Source organism: Ruditapes philippinarum, unplaced genomic scaffold, assembly GCF_026571515.1.
Source record: "Ruditapes philippinarum isolate M1 unplaced genomic scaffold, ASM2657151v2 ctg2253_1_1_1_1, whole genome shotgun sequence".
NCBI classification, from domain to species: Eukaryota; Metazoa; Mollusca; class Bivalvia; order Venerida; family Veneridae; genus Ruditapes; species Ruditapes philippinarum.
The window spans coordinates 85,431-107,547 of record NW_026852746.1 but is presented as its reverse complement, the minus strand read 5'-3'; the positions used below and the strand labels follow the sequence as shown (position 1 = coordinate 107,547).

Genomic DNA, 22,117 nt, shown 5'->3' with positions numbered 1-22,117 from the left:
TGATCAATACATTATAAAAAAAAACAACAACAACAAAAAAAACAACATGTTTTATCTGTGATATAAACTATATATATAATCCGTTACCCCTAGTCCCTACACTCCATGAATCGGTCTGGATGTGTAGTCATATGCCAAGAGAAAACTTACTCGTTTCCCTAGTTTAACGCTCTTTATTTTCAAAAAAGACATTTATTTGTACATGGTGTTTTACAGTATATCATTAAATCTACAACAAAAATACACACTAAACTAAAAACAATAAATTATAGATACCATTCCTGCAATATTACGCAAGACCCTCAAATTTCAATATTTAGTTTTAATTTACCCACATGTTTACAAATAACATGATTTTCTTTTATCTATTTCCCTATCAATAATTTATATTTGGCTTTCTGTTTTTGTTTCTACACGATTTCCCCAAATAAATTTCAATGAAGTGTGTTCATAACTGAAGCAAGATCTTTCCTTTTATAAATGGTATACTTATAGGTATCAAGCATTTTCACGAAACACCATAATATTCTTCTCTTTATTGCTTTGCGCTTCCTATAATATATGGAAGCGCAAGCTCCCTTCAAGCAATGAAACCAACAAAATACATGAACATAGCAGACTTAGTTTAAGCAAGCATGTTTATGAGAAGTAATAAAAAACTAACAACCCCCATCCTACCACCGGGTTATGGCAATATCCAAAGTTTAAAACAAAATGAATATATTTATGAAAAAAAATAACAAAGCGAGTTAAGATACAGTCTAACTGCCCATGCGACCACGTGTATGTTCAATTGTGTATGTAGGAAACGATATTTAATAGATAATAAGTACTATATCTGAATTGAATATGACCTTGGCCTCAATTTTTCTTAGTTTTTTAAGTTTTGTCCTTTTACTATGCCATTTAGCTTCATATTTTTCTAGTTCCAAGATTTTTGGTAACAGAACTTAACATGTTGAAAATAAGTCTAATACCGCTAAAATTCTGAGTGTGAGTGATTTTGCAATATTTCATTTTTATCCCTCGTGAATAGATTCAATCAAACAAAGTCCTCAATTTTCATGTAATTTTGTTGTTTTCATCGCTACCGAAAGATCACCCATTTTCAAGATTTTTATATAAATAGAACCAGAAACCTCTGTCTAAAATGTTCAGCATTTTTCAAATATTTCTTCTTCTTTCCATTCATTAGCCGGCATTTTCAAAAGGGAGGGAGGCAAACCTTTGTTATCATCGCTGGATTCTGAAATTAAGAAATAAAATATAATGCAATAACACCTAGTGGTACATGTATTTGCCTAAAGAAATCATAGATCAATCCTTAAAAAAGCAAACTTACAAAAGGTGAAACTTCAACTATCACTCTATTAACAGTTAACATCAATTTCCATGTTGTGAAAACATGCAAGTTGCAATACAATTTGAAGGTCAGTTGCAATTTTCTATTGTTACTTTTATAATCGTTGTATTGACCAGGGATGCATATTTCACACATACGTTGAACTGCGAAAATAACCACATTGTAATGTAGATTCTATACATTTTTCTTGTTAGTATCTTCTTTTAAAAAAACAATTTTAAGGCATTTTTGGCTTGGTTGTTTCTTACGTTTAAACAAATAACAATCACCCCTGTTTCTTGTGGTGTTGGCGGGCTCAGAAAAAAAAATCAAATGGTCTAAAGGTTCTTGGGAAGGCTTCACCCCCTTAACCACCTTTTCTTTTAACGAATGATTCTATAATGAACCATAATTAAAATAAAGAACACAAACCTGAAGCAATGCTCTGCACGGAATTTCTTTTTCGCTCAAAGTAAGACGACATACGTTGATTTCCTGTTATATTCTCGTCAATAGAGCTTCGTTCTGTAGGATCTAAATTTCCACTGTCAAATTCGTTCTTGTCTAAAACCCAGTACGTCGTCATCTTTATAGTTGGCTAAAATCAGTACAGGGTGACATCCGGTTAGTAAATTGAAAAGTGTAACATAACATTTGATTCTTTCTACCATTTGGTTTTTATCTTGAAAGGCATAGACTAAAAGAGGTTAGCTTTATAGTAAATTTCGTTTGATTTAAACACAACTTAATCCGTTTTTCAGACTAACAAGAGCAGATGCCATTTGTATAAACATGATTGAAAATGTAGGAGGGCTATACCCTAGAAACCTTGTGTTCAGATACTTACGCGGTTATCAATCACCAAGAAAACAATTAACCTGATCGGTACCATTACATACTCGTATAATGAAAAACAAACAAGAATGTTGAATTCAAACAATTAATTACAAACTGCTGGTATGTTCTTTTTTATTAGCTAAAACTAATATTACTATCATCAAGGTTATAAATACTGACGAAGATGGTGAGGATAAGTAGCTTAAAAACTAAAAGCCGTGTTACAAAATTTTCAAGCCTTTTAACCGTTTTAGAGACACTGAAGAAATTCAAGTACTGCGTAGCTAGGTACTCCTACAAGTATTTCTTTATCAGTAAGAAAAAGCATGCCCTTTTCTGACAATCAAGGTCACAAACACAATTTAATGTTCAACAAACATGTGTCGAAGAGTAAAACCTTTAGAAAGCAACTTGTTAAAAAACAAACAGGATGTTTTACCGAAACTTCAATAGTACCACGTATCCTCATTTTGAACTTTCCGCATTTCATCAGGCTACTAAACATTTGGTCGCTTACGTGAATTTTATTTGCTGAAAGTATACATGATAATAAATTGTATATATCTTTAGAAAAAAGACAAATTGACTCTGGACTACACTGGAACATCGTCATTCCTTGAAATTTGACAACTTATGATACCAACATAATTATATTACAGAACTTTTGTTTTATAAAGCTGTTATTGGTCGATACGTGTCGGTAAATCAAAATTCTTTTCGGTGATAGTTATCATTTACACGTTATAAAACGACAAAAAAGGCAAAGCAAGCGTAATGACTGGAATGCAAGACAACGATTGTCACCCATCAATTGATATCATATGTTGCTGAAGAGCTTTTGTCTTTGTAATGATTGTGTCAATATGAACACGGACAAACCAGACGGACTAGCTAGCGGTACTAACATTACATACATTGCTCAAAAATAAGAATTTCGTGACGACAAGATTCCTTGTCTTTTATCACAATTTGGCGGATCTAGTTGTTTAAACAATGAAGTTCATGTTTGGTTGCAAGCCTTTTCTAGACTAGAAATATGATGTATTCGTTTTGCTACAAATAACTGACATACAACCTTTAAAGAGAATTGACGCTAAATCAGCTGACGCTAAATCACTTGAAAAAAGATCAAAACAAGTGAAGCCGATTCGAAATAAAACAAGAAATGCTCAATTAAAATACTATATGACAACAACTCACGGAGTCCACTAGATTTCATTCTACTTGCAATATATACAGTAGGTCCGAATAAACAATACTTCAACATCATTGTTCCGACAATCCCTGCCATACAAGCACCTGAAACATTTATTTTAATTAACATGTTAATAAACTACATCAAAGTGTTAATAAGTCCCACATTTTGTCAAGACCTGGCCATAACGAGTAATTTGCAAATAAGAAACGGTTTTTAAATTTAGCTTTTTATTATTTTATTTGCTATGTTAAAAGTCACAGTTGCTAGTATTTTATAAAGATAGCATTCTCTTGTGAAATTATGTTCAGATTGTGCATTGTTTATGAAGCAAGAAACAATAACAGTGTGTTCTATCTTTTAACATTGATATAGTTTATAGTTTCCGAACTGAATATCGTTCTTTTAGCGTAAGATGACTCAAATAATACTCTTTTACCATTTTTACTAAAAGAAATACATTCACATTTAGTCTTTTTAAGGAAGGAAAATGAAAGAACTAAAATAAACATTCATTGATATATCGTTCAGTCATTCTAGGGAACCAATGAAACTGTTTGTAATATATTTCCAAATGAAAATGGCTCAAATATCGACCAATCAAAATACCCGTATGAATTCCAATCCTGATATTGACATTTCTATTTATATTGAACGGAAAGGTCATGTGATTCATGACGTGTAGGAGGTCAAGTGCCAAGGTCGCTGTTTCCGCCACATGATTCTCGCCATTTCTAATAGGAATACCTAATATGAAGAATAAAAAAACAAAACAATTTAAGTATCTGCAATTTCTCGAGATATCATAAGTAAATGGTATTCCAGTAGCAGACGTGAAAAGTCGCATGCATGAAAAATTTAATGGAACGGAATTTGTTCTAACATTTTTTATTTTAATTAAAAATTCATTCATTTTTATCATTAAATCAAGGGTAATTAAATAAAAAGTATTAAAAAATTAAATTATTTTTTTTTAAAGAATATCCATGCAACGAAAACGCAAATATCAAATTCTATTATTTATAGTTTTGGGCATAATTAAAGAAATATTTGTTCTTGGTCATCGCAAAAGTGGACAAAAGTAATAAATGTGTTTGAAAAAATTCTTGTATATCTAATTTACCTACCTATAACTATGTTATAACAATAGTGAAAACACAATGTTTAAGGTCCAGTTGGGTCTTTAAACTAACAATCTGATGCCAATTTCTAACAATCAGGGCACAGACGTTTGAATGGATATCGCACTGGGGCTTTAAGTGAATATAAACCAGCGCATTAAAGACCAACCACATACACAAGCATATATATTTATATTACACTGAGACACACATAACGCTATCACATAACGCCATAATATAACCGGTATTAAACATGTGTATGTATGTCGTGATTGGTCTTTAAACAAAACCTACCTGACGCTACCATGTAACAGTCATTTATTGTCTCCACTTTATAAACATCATAGTTGTCTATTCTCTCGTCTAACGCCAGGTACAACGTGTGCAAGAAGGTTACAAGCTCGATGGGTGAAAGTTTCATTGAGATTTGGTTAAAACCGAAGATATCCGCAAACAGAATCGACGCACTTTTAAAGTAGTCGGATTCGACATACGAACATTGGCTTCTTAGTTTCTTTGCTATAGACTTTGGTACCATCTGAAATTAAAAGATATTACATGACCATTCCACTATCTTTCCTTTATTGTTTGCTTCCAACGAATGTCATAAGTTCATAACGCCCTTTATGAAGTTATTCATTAGAAGAACAAAAATTAAATCGTTCTGCAACATGTGGGCAATTCGATGGTTAGAAATATTACTTACTCTATAAAATCTGCTCTGTCATATCTGATGACAATAGTGTAGAAACCAAGTCACTGTATCATTTACTTCAAGTCTTTACATTTCAATGGTTTATGTCATTACAAGAACCTTTTACTTCGGGTCGTTGTATCATTTATTGCACAGTGACACAATTCAACTTGTACTATCTTTTGTAATATTAGATTTAGTTATGTATCTCCACAATGATATTTTTCGAAAATACATAGATAGAGCTACACTTAAATCTATTGTATAAAATACATCTGGGTCTGAATCGGATGAAGCAGGCGAAGGACCTATAGCTCATATTCTAAAACCTCTCGGTGGAGTTAATCAATGCCTTGATTATTTATAATAGTCGGTTTTATTGATTTTCTCTGATTTTAAAGCAAAATCGATTTTACAAATTTTAGATAACCGAAAATAAGACTTCGGGTTATATTGACCAGTCGTATTGTTATCAATATGTCGCTTCTTTTAAGCTAAAGTGACTTGATTTTCGCACAGGAAATTAAAACAACTGAACATACCTGGAATATAAGTGTATCGGCTTTATGTTTCTCAATGTTAAGCTCCGTTGTTTTATGAACCAAGGTCTGTGTATATTTCTGGATATCGCTGGCCAGTGCCTCGGAAGAAAACATGATGATTGGACACATGCCTATGACTACCACCACCAGTACAGCATACACTACAACCTGAAATGTGATATGATGTTATACAATATTTCCGTGACTAAATTGTTACCAACATCGGTTCAAATTTTCCCCTTATTGTTCCATAGAGGACGTTGCATCGCTATTCAAGTAAACGGCATCTTCTTTATAGCTTACAATGTCACATGCACACAGAGCCGCTTACAAAGGCATTCATTCACAGTTTATGCTGCGAAGTCGGACGATATGTCCAAAGTAATGTTGTATGATAAGTCAAGTTGCACCGAACAGATAAATGTGGTGGCTGATTAATTAACATGTGAATCAGTTATTAATTTAATAAAAAATTCATTTATTTTAGAACATTGTAAAAGCGCACTTTGGGCTCGGACTACAAAGTGTGTTTGACCCCAACGTGCGGTGTCACACAGCATCATACGCTTTAAAATCACATATAAATGTTACTGTTACATTGTATTAGAAATTATATACAAAAAATTATCTTGCTTTACCTTAAAAACCACCTGCGCCAGGACAATGTCGACCTCCTCCGATATTCTATGGGCCACCTCTTCTTGGATCAGCAAAAGTGAGTCCAAATACTCCGTCATGTTATCAAAAAACCATTTAGCCTTCTCGTTTGAAGTATAATTTTTCTGGGGGTCATGATACTGAATTTCATATCTGTTGATAGAATAAGTTTAATTAGAAACATTGGAAACTTCTTCTGTTCCTTTAAAAAAGATTTAAATATTGAAACGGGTGAAATACTTAAAAAAGGCCGATTGATTTCCGGAAAATGCTCTTTTTCATTTCTTTAAAGTTTTTCAAGTTTAATTGTCGTGCTTCTGTTTTTTTAAAAGGCACTCATTTGTCACGTATAATTTGTTGATCTTTTTTCGGTTTCTTCACCTTTTGGAATTTAAATACAGTATGTGATTTTTTATGGATGTCAAGATATCACTTAGCTTTGTCTAACGTTTTATTTCAAATTCAACGCTTTTTTTTTTCTTCCAATGAAAGGCAAACAGCCTTATGTTAATCCATTTTAAAACACACCGAATCATATGCTTGCCATTTCTTTAGAAGACAAATGTATTAATTTATTAGACTTTATATGTGCGGACAAGCTTTGCTAAATTTTCATACAGTTTTTATAATGCTGCACGTTTGAAACGTCGTTTTTCACTGAATGACCTCGACGTTTATATAATCTGTATAAACATCTGCTGTCGCTTTATGAAATTATTTCAATTTTTGTCTAAGAAAGAAAGTTTGCTGTTGTATGGCCGTATATTAACGGTTATTTGCAATTTAATCATTTATATACAAACAACCGTTTATTTACGGGCATATAACTTGTCAAACATCTTTGTATAATATAGAAGTTTATTGATAGAGGATAAGGTAATGTTTGTCCCCGAAGAAATACAAGATAACAAGATGGAAGATGACGGAAACCAAATATTGATTACTTTTCAAAAAATGTATTTATAGAAATAGAGGTAAGCGTGCGCTCATACACAAACATTATGGTTAAATAATTATTTAATTTAAAAAAAATAATACGGTAAACTTTTTTAAAGTTCTTCTGAACTTAAAGTTTACTCATTTCTACAACACCTACTTGAGGTTGCTCCTTGCACTTTTTTTGCCTTGGGATTATTATCATCACTGAAGTACCCGGATGTATAGCAATTTAAACTTAATAAATTAGGGAAAGGGAAACAGGTTGGGTAAAGTAAAAAACGTTTTATTCAATGAGAAATACAAGTTATCACACATATGCGTGTGCGGTTTTGCTTAAGGGCTTGGATTTACTCTCACTGGATTAAGAGTTCTTAAGAACTTTAATACTTCACAGATGTTTTATAGAAGCTTATGTTACACGAGAATCACGTGCATAATTGTTATATTATAGGAGTATATAAGCTAACAGATATATAATGAAAAGAAACAAAGCGCTTTGCGTATCAAGTGGGATTCCAAATTCCGAGCGACATACTTGATTTCGCTTGTAAAACAATACAATAAAGAACTTTTTGTAGTTTTGTTTGCATTTCTATCAGGTGAATAGATAAATAAATAAATAAATAAATAAATAAATTAATTAATTAATTAATTAATTAATAAAAACATAAATAGATCAATAAATTAATTAATTAAATAATTAATTAATTAATGAATAGATTAATAAATAATGGCTATTCATAGCACGTGCACACATGTAAAATGAAATACTAATAATAATAGTAATATGTAGCCATATATCACCAGTCTTCAAGAAATTAGTAAGAATACAATGGGATACTCAGAAGGACTAGCAGTTCAAAATACAATGTACATGTAGGTACGTTATATACTGTAATGTATTGTAATATTGTAATGTATTGCTTAATGCCTGGACTGATACATGACGACTTTATAAAATACAAGTGTTTTGCTATCACCTATAAGTGTTCATTATAGATGTGATATTCAGACCGGATGATTTGATTTCTTTCACCTCCTCGGTATGTAGTGGCACGACCAATGCCGAGTAGAAGACTGCCGTCTTATAATTGTATTTGAAGTCATGTATCTGCTCATTGTAAAATTCGAAATCACTCCAACTGGGAAATCCTGGAATGAAATAAATCATGGTCATATATTTGTAGCATAATTATTGTATTTTTTGTCAATTTGACGTTGAGATATGCTCCCATTTTTGTCTAATGTTAAAGATGTATTTTAATTGAAGTCAACAGGAACTTATAACTATGGGGGCACAAAGGTGACACGTGTGTGTTTTTATTTATTTCGTGCGCACGAAATACTATGTCGTGGCCACGAGTTACTAAGTCGTGGCCACGAGATAGCTAAGTCGTGGCCACGAGATACTATGTCGTGGCCACGAGTTACTAAGTCGTGGCCACGATATAGCTTAGTCGTGGCCACGAGATACTATGTCGTGGCCACGAGTTACTAAGTCGTGGCCACGAGATAACTGAGTCGAATAATTACGTTGGCAGTATTTAGTACATGTCTTAGATATAAAAACAAACCACGAAAGAATTACACACAGAAAAATTGTTGGCATGTGTGTGATATTTGATCCAGTATTACATATTTTATATAGCATAAAAAAGTGTTTCAGAAGTTCATCATAAATCAACAAGAGCGTTATCAAAAATTTTGTTCAAGCAATATTTTATAAGAAAATCGTATGAAACATTTCTATTGTTTTCAAATCAATATTTGAAAATACTTTATATGCAAAATGTACCCATTGTAGATTAATCCATTTTAACATCTGCAGAAATCAACAGACGTATGAATTCCCTCGCCGTGCGGACTCAGACTTTAAATTTAATACGTCCTCGTGCAGATGTTGATTAACAAAAACAGTTAGATTAAGCCTCTATTGACAGTGAGCCGCGTCACGACAAAACCAACATAATGGGTTTGCGACCAGCATGTATCCAGACCAGCCTGCGCATCCACGCAGTCTGATCAGGATCCATGCTGTTCGCTATCAGTTTCACCTCTTGTAATAGGGTTTGTAAGCGAACAGCATGGATCCTGATCAGACTGCGCGGATGCGCAGGCTGGTCTGGATCCATGCTGGTCGCAAACGCACTATGTTGGTTTTGTCATGACGCGGCTCATATATGTGGAGAAACTTGAAGAAACGGAGCAGATGGGAAATATACGTGTCTTAATTGAAAATTCTGGAGTTTTATTTCAAGCACAGATTAAAAGACAAAAATGACATCTTAGAAAACATTATTCTTTATCAGTTTCAAATTTAGCAACAAAACTGAAATATAATATAATCAGGCAAACTGAATTAAATAACATAATAAATTATACAGGTAGTATATAAATAAACAAGATTAAAGGCACATTAAATGTCTCAGAAACGAATAAAATAATGTTGACTTCTTTGGAAAAGGTCAAACATGAGTATCAAAACGATTAAATAATGAGTGTAGAGAATGTTAGATGCTTGTATTCTAAAGAAAGTAAAACTAAATGTGAAAATATTTGTCATATAAGGGTAAATGTAAATGTAAGCACAATACTTAAACACTATAACCGACCCGATTGCCAAAAAAGCAGCAAAAAAGTACAGATGATTTAATGAATAGGCTAATAAATAACTTTTCGAAAACTATAAAATTAAAGTACTTATAAAGAAAGAGAAATAGAAATTCAAATATTTTCGATGCATAATGTGCCTTTAAAGCAATCGGTACATAAACCATATGTCAAGTTGTCAATTCATTGTTGATATTTAGTTGTTTTGTTTTTGTATAGTTTTTGTATCTCTATGAGTAAGCATATTAATGCACGTTATTTCACCATATCTAACTCTAAATCTTATTTTATTTCTGAAGATTTTCATCAAGTGTTACAGCACGTGCACTAACCAACCATCTTGCATTCACTATAACCGCTCATACATTTGAAAGATTTAATGCAGACGATGAAAATAAAGTTGTTGGCAGGAAAAAATAAGTTTAGCAGTGGTTTAACAACTCACATTAATTAAAAACTTCCACTTTTACGTATGGATATATTAGGATTATATCAGCGAACTATTTGTATTTATTGAGGAAAAATGTGTAACAATTTTGAGTACATTTTTGAGAAATAATGCACGGTTTTGGTTCAAATGCGCAGTAATATGATCACGACGGCCGATAGTTCTTGTGTTTAAATACAAAGCATTTTTAAACATTATCATACTTTAATGCAAGAAAAATAAAATATCTATTTTCATTCTAGCATGCTAATATGATAAAGACTTGATAAAAATATGTTGCACTACATTGAGCGTATAAGTAATTCGTCATCTGTCGTCATGACATATATGACGTCATAAGGCGTACATATACCATGTAATGATGTTCTTTATTGTCCTATTTGTTTAAAAGGGGAATAATGTGAATCATGTTAGAATGATTATTACAGAATTAGTTCTCATACTCACCACCGTAAGCATAAAACATGGCTCCATATGCTCGTTCCACGCCTATGTTCTCTTTACATCTGGTTATCTTCTGATATGCCACCAGCGTCTTCCAGGTTGACCCGAAACCCGAACCCTTTATATTCTCCACCAGCCACTCTAAAAACTCTCTGTATAAAAGATAGAAAAGTTTTAGACTGTAGTTATAACATTTTCTCTTCTAAAATATACAATAAAGATGTTCGTCATTAAGGTAAATAGGCAAACCGGAAATGTCAAGATTATGAAAATAGATAGTTGCATTTTCTGGACATGGTATGGTTTGTATGTACTTGAAAGTTCGAGTCAAGATTAATAATATGGTTATAAAAGTTGTGACTTTTTATAAATGTTCAGTTATTGTTTTACACGTGTAGTCAGCTTATGATACAAATGTTTAAAAAGATTGTCTTTTTTTTTTGACATGCAGCGCACTGAGCGCAAGCAAATACGATGTTCCAAATCAGCCACCATACATCTCTCGCACTTTGCGGTTCAATGCACAGAAGTTAACTTACGGCGCTCCTTAGCCACCATACATTTTTAAAACATACCTTGTGATCGAACTATAAAAGTTGATTTCAACATATAGATCTACTGTTGCTGGGTTGAGGGAGTTTCTATGTTGAGAAATGTAGGTCATTAAGTTAGCTTTACTGCGGAATTCTTCACGTGGGCTTACTTTTAATTCACCTGAAATAAACAATTAATCTCATAATAAAAATACATTCAAAGATTTAGAATTACATTGTGTAGAAGCATTTGCAGTTTAATTCACTTGAGAACAGCGACAATAAAAGTTTGCAGTTTCTTCATAAAAAAATTCACACAAAAAATCGTTAAAGGCGCATTTTGCCTCAGAAACATTTTTTTAAATTTTTAGAAACGGCAAACACGAATTTTATAATGTTTAAATAATGGTTTTAGAGCATGTTTGATACTTGTTACCGGTAGAAAATAGCGCAAATTGTGAAATTATTTGTGATTAAAGGAGAAAAAATTAATGTCAAAAAGTAGTATTTTGACTTCCATACAAATACTCACTCACTACAGGGTTTTTCTATTTGAAAGACCGTGAACTTATTGGATAAAACAAGATGGTCCAGGTAATTGGCCAATGAGTAACGTTTTGGATACTATAAAAGTTAACCAAATTTAAAAACTTTTGAGAAATAAAAATAAAAGCATGTCTGAAGTATAATGTGCCTTTAAAGACATATAATGTCCCACAAAAGGAGCAATATTCCCTTCTTTAGAAAGGGCAAACATGGGTGTTATAATGTTAAATTTTAAATTATTCGACATTAGATTAGCAAAATGTAAACAAACTTCCATACAAAAAAATAGTAACTATACTTGTACTTTAGGGTGTTTTGAAAGGGTGTTTCAGGTTATTTGCGAATAAGTATCTTATAAAGAAAAAAAACATAACAACACACATAAATATAAAACAAGAGAAAAATTAATCGAAAAGCATTGTTTAAGCCACGATGGGCCTTTAAGTATATATAAGTCCGGTTCTGCCAATGCACTTTCTAGATAATTGCTAGCAGCAAGTATTGTCTTCAGATATGTTTGTAGATTACCAACGGAAAGAGAATATAAGAGAACTGATGACGTACTTATGCACGTACGTTATTATTTGACCTAATAAATGTGTTGACAAACACATAATTATTTGATTACCTTTGTTTCGAGGAAAAGAAATGATAATCTTATAAACTAGCTTCTACATTGTTTATATAACTGTGAACTATTTATATGTTCTGTTAAGATATTGGCATTGCACCGTCCATATTACCGACAACCGTTTTGCTTTGCTCTCATCTGGCGTTTATTATATAACACGAAATTAACCGTACTTAATAAGCCGGCATTCCATGAATGTGGATGTAAATGATGAAAGTTTCCCATAATTTCAGGAAAGAGACACCAGTTTGCAAGATTGATATGTTTAGCTTAACCTGTAGAACCAGAAATATTTGTATTAAATATCAGGCTGACCATAAATTTAATTCTCCACACGTTCTATATAGAGTCTAGGGTTTGAACACTTTGCTTTACAATGAATGTAAAAGTATTTCCCCCCCCCCCCCCATCACTTACCCGAGTCAATGTACTTAGGAAAATGATTGCAGTCATTTGAAAAGTTACTAAACTAAATATCATATACATTATCATACAAAAAAACAACAACAACAAGGAGAATATAATTTTGCGTCAAAGTGAATTGTTCTGTAGCGGAATGTCTGTAAAAGAATGAATAAGTTCTTTGATAGTATTTAGTATTAGACATAACAACAAACCACACAAGAAGTAATACATCCGATATTACATTTGAGCCGTGCCATGACAAAACCAACATAATGCATTTGTTACCAGCATGGATCCAGACCAGCCTGAGCATTTGTGCAGTCTGATCAGGATCCATGCTGTTCGTTTACCAACCCTTTTACAAGTAGAGAAACTGATAGCGAACAGCATGGATCCTGATCAGACTGTGCGGATGCGCAGGCTGGTCAGGATCCATGCTGGTCGCAAACCCACTATGTTGATTTTGTCGTAACGCGGCTCATATATTTATAAAATGTTCTAGAACAAAACATAATTCATCATATATATGTTCATACAAAATCATTAAGGACTTTATCATTATCTTTTTCAAGCAAACATTTATAAGAATATCGAAATGATATATTTCTATTGGTTTTTTTTATCAATATTTGAAATAAGTATGAAAGGTCTGCCCATTGTAAACCTAACCACTTTTACTGTTTCATAATACTAAAGTTACTTCCGTTTTAAATAGGTAAATATGATTTACTAACAGACTTAAATTGTCACTCCTATTATAATTATGAAAAAAAGAAAGCTACATAATTATATTGCCTGTAAATTATAAAAAAAATTACATAAAAACATCTTTCGCATTGGTCAAATGTTTACGATTGGTCAGTGAATATATAATCTGCAAACAAGTTTAATTTTGATCAGTATACCCCTTTTCAACTAGTTGTATTATCATACCACAACATACCTTTGAACAAATGCTTTAGGTGACGTATAAATCACTGTTGACATTGACCGTAACAATCAGAAGACAAATATTCCAAAATCAAGATATTTTGCAATAACAAGTACGGAATATGTGTATTTTTGGCTTGTTTATGTCACAAAATCAATGTATATCACAAATAGTTCCAAGGACAAGTTTTCATATACTATGAAAATGACTCGATCTGTTTTAGTCGTGAGCCCTCGGACGCTCTTCTGAGACGATTTCAAATAGCCGATATTATATGATTTTTATAAATATATATTTGTATCATCTTAAAAATAACTACGATGATGTAAAGGTTACACAGAAAATTTAGTAAATGAGTAGTATAAAGTTTTAACTTTGCATATAAAAAATACGTTGCTAGACAAAACCTTACATTACAACAGCGGAAAAAATTAATACTAAGAAAGCAGACGACACTGAATGACGTGAATACGTGAATACGTATGTTAGAAATTTTCATCAGTTCAATGGCCGTTTGTTTTTATGACACGAAATGACAATAAAATCTTTGCTTAGACAGGGTAAGTAACTGGATTAAACAATTTGGCACACAGGTAGTTGTTGTCTACGGACTTCCTGTTAGTAATTTCATGTCCTGGCAACCGACGTTGGCTCGATTGACGACAATTTGTCTTATATCTATCGGTTAACTTAAAAGGTTTATCTACGTCTCCCGAATGACAATCCTGTTGTTATAGAGTTACTTGCGTGATAACAAGAAACAAAACAAAGCTGACCAATACATATATAAGTTTAGGATTATCATGTAACTTGCGACTTACATATGACGCAAGTACTGTTGGACGTTGACCCGCACTTAATGTAACATTGACGTTAAACGTACATATCTAACGCTAGGAAACTCTGCAATGTTCATTCAGTTAAAAACAGTAAAAAACATTAAAAAATCTTTGATACAACCTGGCCATATTGAAAGTCTCTGTAGAGCGTCATCAGTGGCGATGTACTCAGCCAACAGGAAGGTTTTGGTACCCGGTCCAAGGTCACTTAGATACAGAACGCTCATGTCACGTTCACGTTGCAGACGATGTATCAGACGACCCAACATCACGACAACTGTCATTGATCTTTTAGCCTGTGAATAAAAAAGAAAAGCAATTAAAATGAAAAAGAATATATTAGAACATAATCTACGTTTTCAGACAATAAAATTGAAACAGTATTAGCCCAATCATAATATTTTGTTGCTTCAAACAGTTCATACTATCATCGTTATTTTATTTGGACATGCTATTATGAATAAGTAAGTACCAATAGGTCATCCGTTGGTAATGATATAAATGACAAGCTCAATATTCTTATAAAGGCAATGAACATTCTTCTGTAGGTAATTGGGTCACAGACGTGGACAGAAAGATTAGGAACATTTATTTTAAACATTGTTTAGCATGTATTATAAGATATTATACTAGTATTACGAAAATCCTCAACCAAGTTTTACTTTCCCTCTATTTTATATTGCAATCGCCACTTTTCGTTTTTTTGTAATATTTAGGCACAGGACTTATCATGGGAAATCGACACGCTAAGTCTCCCGGATGACATCCCCGTTGTTTACAAGTAATAATGACTTCACGAAGACAAAATGTTTTATGACCAATATCTAAAATTTATGATGTATTTCTTAATTCACGATAAAAAAAACATTTGAGCCGCGTCACGACAAAACCAACATAATGGGTTTGCGACCAGCATGGATCCAGAGTTCCAGACCAGCCTGCGCCTCCGCGCAGTCTGATCAGGATCCATGCTGTTCGCTTACACACCCTATTACAAGTAGAGAAACTGACAGCGAACAGCATGCGCAGGCTGGTCTAGATCCATGCTGGTCGCAAACCCATTTTCTATTTTATGCTTATGCAGCAGACGACATTTTCTTATCGTCAAGATTATTTCTTTTTTTGTCAGATTCGTAATTAAACGTCTAATGTGTCAATACAGCACCAAAAGTTCATCAAAAGTATAACTCTTTAAGATATGTAAATTTCTTCTTTTAAATTTATTTAAATTTATTGTATACGTATAAGCTTTTAGAATAGAGGTATCAAATGTTTCAAAACATGTCTATTACGTTGTTGTTTTTTTTTGCCTTCAGAGGTAATTACAAACTCACGTGCATGTCGTATTAAATTTATTTCTGTCTTTCTAGGTAGCTACGAAATAATACTTTAACATTTTGTTATTTACGTCACGTTTTCTCCATTTCACAACTTTGAATAGTAACCAAAAGAGCACTTTTTTCTCCAGGGTGTATATGTTTACGGATATTAATTATTATCAGTTCAAATTATTTCCGTCTAAATATATCTAAATGTGTCCTCTGAATCACCTTTAAAGCCGCTCGCCTCCAACGATCAAAGTTTCAAAGGAGAAGCAGAAAAATATCAGAAAACTATATTAAAAATAAAAAATTAAAGAAAAGTACATAAATTTACAATTTATATAATACTTACATGCTACGTGCATTACGCAAAGCATGACTGATTTTATCATTTTATCGACATATATTTACTCCATTACTAGCGCAAAAAAGAGAGCTTTTTTGTTTATTTTGTCACTTTTAGGAATATGTAAGTGAAATGAGCTTAATTCACACTATTCGCTTCACAATATTTTTGTTTGCTATTTGAAAAATTATATTGAAAAAATGCATGAATATGTAAACGTGCTTAAAATATTAAACAAATCTGAACATTAAATGCATAAATGATCATCTTACGACTTCAATATCAGATTTGCTCTTGACACTGTCTGACAAAGAGTACATCGTGAACCCCCACACCCCCATGATGGGGATAACAGTGAGACACAGGATCTTTATTAGCTGAAATCTCTTCCCCCTGTCCGTGAGAGGATTTACTCGACATAGTGGACCTGAAAAAAGGACAAAAAACGGTAAATAAAATAATATGTAACGTTTTGGAAGCGTTTAGTTAAATGTCGTCTTAAATCGTCGGATACATTTTTTAAGTTTTTGTGAAAGTATAGTAAATAAATAGATTGAAAAATAGTGAAACGAAAAGTAAAATTAGAATATACCTTTGTTATGATACATGTTATATGTTATATGTAACGTACACGTCATTTGCTAATTATTCTTTTCGTTATCTTAATGATAGATTAACTTTCACAAATCTTCATTTATTAGTATGTAACGAAAATTACGTTTATTTGTCACATGTTTTATTTAAGGATAAAAAAGACTTATAAATGTACATGTATACATTAAGTGTGTAACATACATGACACTTATAAATCACTGATAATTCAATGAATGATTAGAAAACATTCCTAAATGTAAATGGCAATGAGAGGATTGCCGAGTAGATTATAAGATTATAAGATAACTTGAATAAATGTATAACTTTAAGTGTGTAATGTACTCGACATTCAATAGGTACTTATGATACAATACAGTGAATTATAAGGCTATACTAATATTAGTTTGCAACGTACATTTTGAAGTTACATATGATGTAGTTAACGATAAGAAAAGCTTAAACAATGTACATGTAAGCCTAAGTGTGGAACGTACGTAACATTTGAAAGTTACTTATTACATATAGCCAATAAATGAACATATTTATAAAAATATGTACATCTTTTAGCACGTAACCTACGTGAATAAATGATAAGGAAAATAAAGGCTTATAAACGTGCATCTATTTGAATGTAACGTACGTGGCACTTAGAATTACATGTACTTGTTAATGATAGGAAAAGACTAATATATAAACATTCATAACTGTAACGTATATGCCATTAAGAAGTTATTTACTATTCGTATTTAATAATTAATGATATGAAAAAGGTTATTACATATACATTTATACGTATGTTATGTAGATGATATTTAGAAGTTACATATAATACAGTTAATAATAAGAAAAGGCTTGTAAATGTACATCTATCGGTATGAAACGTACAATACATTTAAAAGTTACTTATTATACATGTCGAATGATAAAATGCAAATAAAAACACAATTATAATCATATAGTACATTACATCATCAAGTTATTTTTAATTTATTTATAATTTCCTTATTATATAAAAAGCCTTATAAAATGACATTCATATAAATGTAATGTATGTGACATTTACAGTCTACTTATAATTCAGTTAATGATAAGAAAAATGCTTAAAATTGTAAATTACTGGATATGTAGAAGTTATATATGATTTTTTTTATAATTCAGTTAATGAAAAGAATATATGTATATTAATTCAAAAGTGTGTAATGTGTATATAACCGTACTTGGCAGTTAGACATTATTTATAATTTATTTAATTAAATGATAGCATTGTATTAAATGGAGTCAGGAGCAGCTATTTGTAAGTAACCGTGATTAAATAAAACTTATAAACATTTATTTTTGTAAACGTATCAAAATGTAAAGTTACTTATTAATACTATTTTGAATTCATTTATGAATAACATTTACAGTATATAATATAACGTGAGTGTGGTGCAGATTTCGGTATAGATCGAGATAATTACGGCACACAAGGTTCTTGAATCCCAACCCATTACTATTCGCAAAATAGTCACCGTGTATATATCCGTAACGTACTAATTCTGCAATATTAATTAACGCCTAATATGTTCAATATATGGTTGTAACTAACAAAACGGTAAGTAAATATACTATCTTCAAGAAAATCAATCTTAAAGAAATGAATTAGCGCATACGGTTGCTAAGACATAAATAAGAAAATATCTGCCTTTCAAGATAATTCGTGAGAATGACGCCATATCATCCATAAGGAAAACGATTTTTTGTGTGTTTCATTGATATCTATTTGTACAATAAACGCATATAGTACGTTAATGTTTATTTCGCGCAGCGTGGTCTTTTGATACTGTTTCACTATCTTATTGATCATCAATTTGATGCTTAAAGTCGTTGCCTACACAATCCTTAAAATTTTCACACACGATCAATCAAGTCAGTTCGTTTTTTCAATTGTGTAAGTGTAGTGTGTTCGGCTCTTAAAATAGTGTAGTTGTCAGGTCCGACTCTAAGCCACCAGTATATATTAAATGGCCATTAGTGTCAGCATATATAAAGTGGCTGGTACATACCACATCCAATATCTTCAAATATGTTGGTTTGAATCATATCAATAATTGCTGCGTTATTTACCGGCTCCGCCCCTTTTCTTAAATTCTCTACTCTGTAAACAAAAACTCGTCATAATATAACATCAATTAACTCATTTAGAACTGAAGAGAAGCTAAGCTCAAAACATATATATCATCAAATACGAAGACATGTGATTCTTTTTATTCTATCTCTGAATTATATAAAAGTTTGCTTTTGTATTCGCTCTTTAGTATTTTTCAAGCTGATCATCGGCTCTGGCATGTTCAGTTGTCAGTTCCTAGCGAAAGTGAAGCTACTAGTTTTTTGTAAACTGCTTGAAACGATGCGGTTGCTGAAATGTGCTCTGGTAAATTCAATGTGGCTTACTGCCATAATACCAACACCACACTTAAGATGCTTTGTTGGCATATTAAAATAAGGGTGGCAAAAAAGTTGAACCATGAATTTTTAAAGAATCATTATTTCTGCAACTTTTAATGCAAGATTAGAGTGTATAAAGCTGCTGCCGGACGCTTACAAAATGATAGTTTCATTTCTGAAACAAAATGGTTGTAAAATGTTTGTATAGAAAGAAATATGTTTGTATAAATTTCTTTTAAGCGAATGACGCATGTACGAAAAAACTGGTAAAACATTAAAAACCTATTTGAAATAGCAGAATAATATCTTATTCCGGAACGTTTTAGTCTGTCCACTATGGTGTCTCGTTAGGGCCATCAAGACACACACATAATTCGAAACAATGAAAACACGAAATGAAGATGGTGAAAAGGCGAAGGTACGATTATGAAAAGTCGAAAGTACGATGGTAAAAAGTTAAAATAACGAAACCACAATGGTGGAAACACGATATAGTTTCGTATTCGTATTTGGTATTCGTATTCGACTTTCTCCATCGTAATTTTTTTTTTCGTTGTTTCGAGTGATGTGTGTGAGTGTTGCGATTGCCCTAACAGGACACCGTTACTTAAACATAAATGACATAACCATTTAAGACATAACCATTTCAAGCCCTAGTGTCTTATCGGAACAATATATTTCATATTGTCCATGGCATATCTTGAACATTGCATAACGTAATTTATTATTCAGATTATTGTTGCACAATAAATATAAAATACCTTTTAAAACAACAAAATAAGGAAAAGAAGAAAGTAATAATACAGCAGTAAATCAGAAAATGTTTCCTATCAAATAATCAGAAATATTATATAACTTACTTCAAATCTGTCATTATCTGTCCTTGGTTTTTTATATGACTTTTCGTAGAAATGGCACGAAACACGTCCCAGAAAAACTCTCTTAACACAAGAAGAAAAAACGCTCGTTATAAACGAAAATTAAATAATTTAAGAAGTTAGAAACACAAGACGGTTTTTTTTTGCATTCATTTTCATAAAACACAACCGTTGCCATGGTATTGATGGACGTTTCTTTGAGAAATAAAATGTGTTAACAAGTAGACCGAACCTTGGACAACGCGCCGAATGTGCTAATATGAGTTTATGTAGAACATATAGACGAAGAAATCGAAGAAATTGTAAAGTATGTTAGAAATAGTTTACACGACAATGCAAGAATTGTAATAGCTCATGTGAAATACGGCATAAATTCTGCTAAAGAATTCTGATTGAAATGTTTTCATATATTTCTCTTCTTCCGGTTGCTATCAACTCGTCTATAAGTTACGTTGTATTTATTATTTTATCAATTGTTATAGCGTAACCGAAAAACGAGACTTTGAAATATAACTTTGAAATAAAGATATTGCCGGTCATTTACTTCAAATCTGTAACCATCTTACTATATTTGAATAAAAGTCAACATCAAGCGGGAAAAAAATGCGATCGATAGTAAATCAATCGAAATACATCATAGTGCGCGCCAAATGTGCTGGTGCTGTTAAAATGGTGATATCGTAGAATTTTCCGACAAAAATGTCAAGGGTATGCGGGGTTTGAGATTCATTCTACTAAGAGAAAGGGTAATTTTATTCCGATAACATTTTCGTTACGACTCAGGAAACGTTGAGGCTATGCCCCTTTTAAGGCCCATTATACCCCGGAAATAATTATATTTTCATTTCTTTAAGCTTTTTATTTGTGCCAATAAAGTTACTCATATGCTAATAACCTAATGTTTTTGCTTCTGCTGCATGCATTTCGACAATTTGTAAAAATATAGAGATTTAGTATTTTGAATAAAAGTCAATCTACTGCTTTGTTTAAATTTTGCTACCTTTATAACAAATAATGTATTACCATCAAGTGCTACTTTCTTTAGTTTGTAAGCATCTAAAATGCCCTAACACCATTATTTCAACTTCATTAAACTCACGTTTGTCAAAAATTTTCATTTCTGAGGCTCAATGGTCCTTTAAGTAACAGTTTATTCTTAAACAACGGAAAGACCAAGACTAACACGAGAAGAAAAAAATCTTAATATCTTAATAAATATTTACTGCGCGTTTATTTCTTATATAACAATCACAAGGAAAGGGGAAATAACTCAAGACAGACAACATGGCATTCTCTCACAAAACATTACACTATTGCGGTTAACATTCCTTCATTATTTACAACATGTCTTGTCTACACCTATACATTATATATCTTGCTATCTCATTAAACAAGAAGCTATAATATCTGACATATTCCATGAATGAAAGTTCTTGGCAAGGACAGAAGACTGTATGATATAAAGTAAACATATAGTATATTATATACACATACAGTAACGAGGGGTGTATCACACATAGACAACTGGAGTTTACAATACTAGCATAGCATGAATTTCATCGGTTGTCTCACTTTGTAGCTTTGATATAATATAAAAGTGAGGAAACTTAGATGTACATGTGATTAATGTCTCTGACTTCTAATTATAGTAACCGCCCCCCTCCCCCTCACTGCTGTAGGTATGAATCCTGCATGGAGCTTAGATATTTTTTTACGCGAAGAGGCTATCCAGTTAGCTAACGGAAGATAGGTTGTTCCACTCAGGTGTCCGCTCGTGTCTGAAATAATAATAATAATAATGATAATAATAATAATAACACTCATAAAAGTAATAAT

General features: G+C 32.0%; 1 protein-coding gene across 1 annotated transcript; it reads right to left on the bottom strand.

The window, feature by feature from the left end:
- Window positions 1–814: 814 nt before the first annotated feature.
- LOC132723227 (guanylate cyclase alpha-like) lies at window positions 815–20,407 on the bottom strand. Its single transcript, XM_060707908.1, has 15 exons — window positions 20,264–20,407; window positions 19,022–19,113; window positions 16,655–16,809; window positions 14,836–15,010; window positions 11,405–11,543; window positions 10,833–10,981; window positions 8,308–8,479; window positions 6,370–6,541; window positions 5,732–5,899; window positions 4,790–5,033; window positions 3,984–4,121; window positions 3,380–3,478; window positions 2,619–2,710; window positions 1,775–1,940; window positions 815–1,246 (listed from the first exon to the last, which is right to left on the bottom strand). The coding sequence occupies exons 1-15, from the start codon at window positions 20,275–20,277 to the stop codon at window positions 1,155–1,157; spliced, it is 2,067 nt and encodes a 688-aa protein (XP_060563891.1). The 5' UTR covers window positions 20,278–20,407; the 3' UTR covers window positions 815–1,154.
- Window positions 20,408–22,117: the final 1,710 nt, after the last annotated feature.

Excerpts from the sequence above, each read along its gene's own strand:
- LOC132723227 (XM_060707908.1), bottom strand. Across the intron at positions 6,542-8,307 it reads TCTATAATGAACACTTATAG|ATATGAAATTCAGTATCATG; the intron begins GTGATAGCAAAA and ends TTCTATCAACAG. Across the intron at positions 5,900-6,369 it reads TGGCGCAGGTGGTTTTTAAG|GTTGTAGTGTATGCTGTACT; the intron begins GTAAAGCAAGAT and ends ATCACATTTCAG.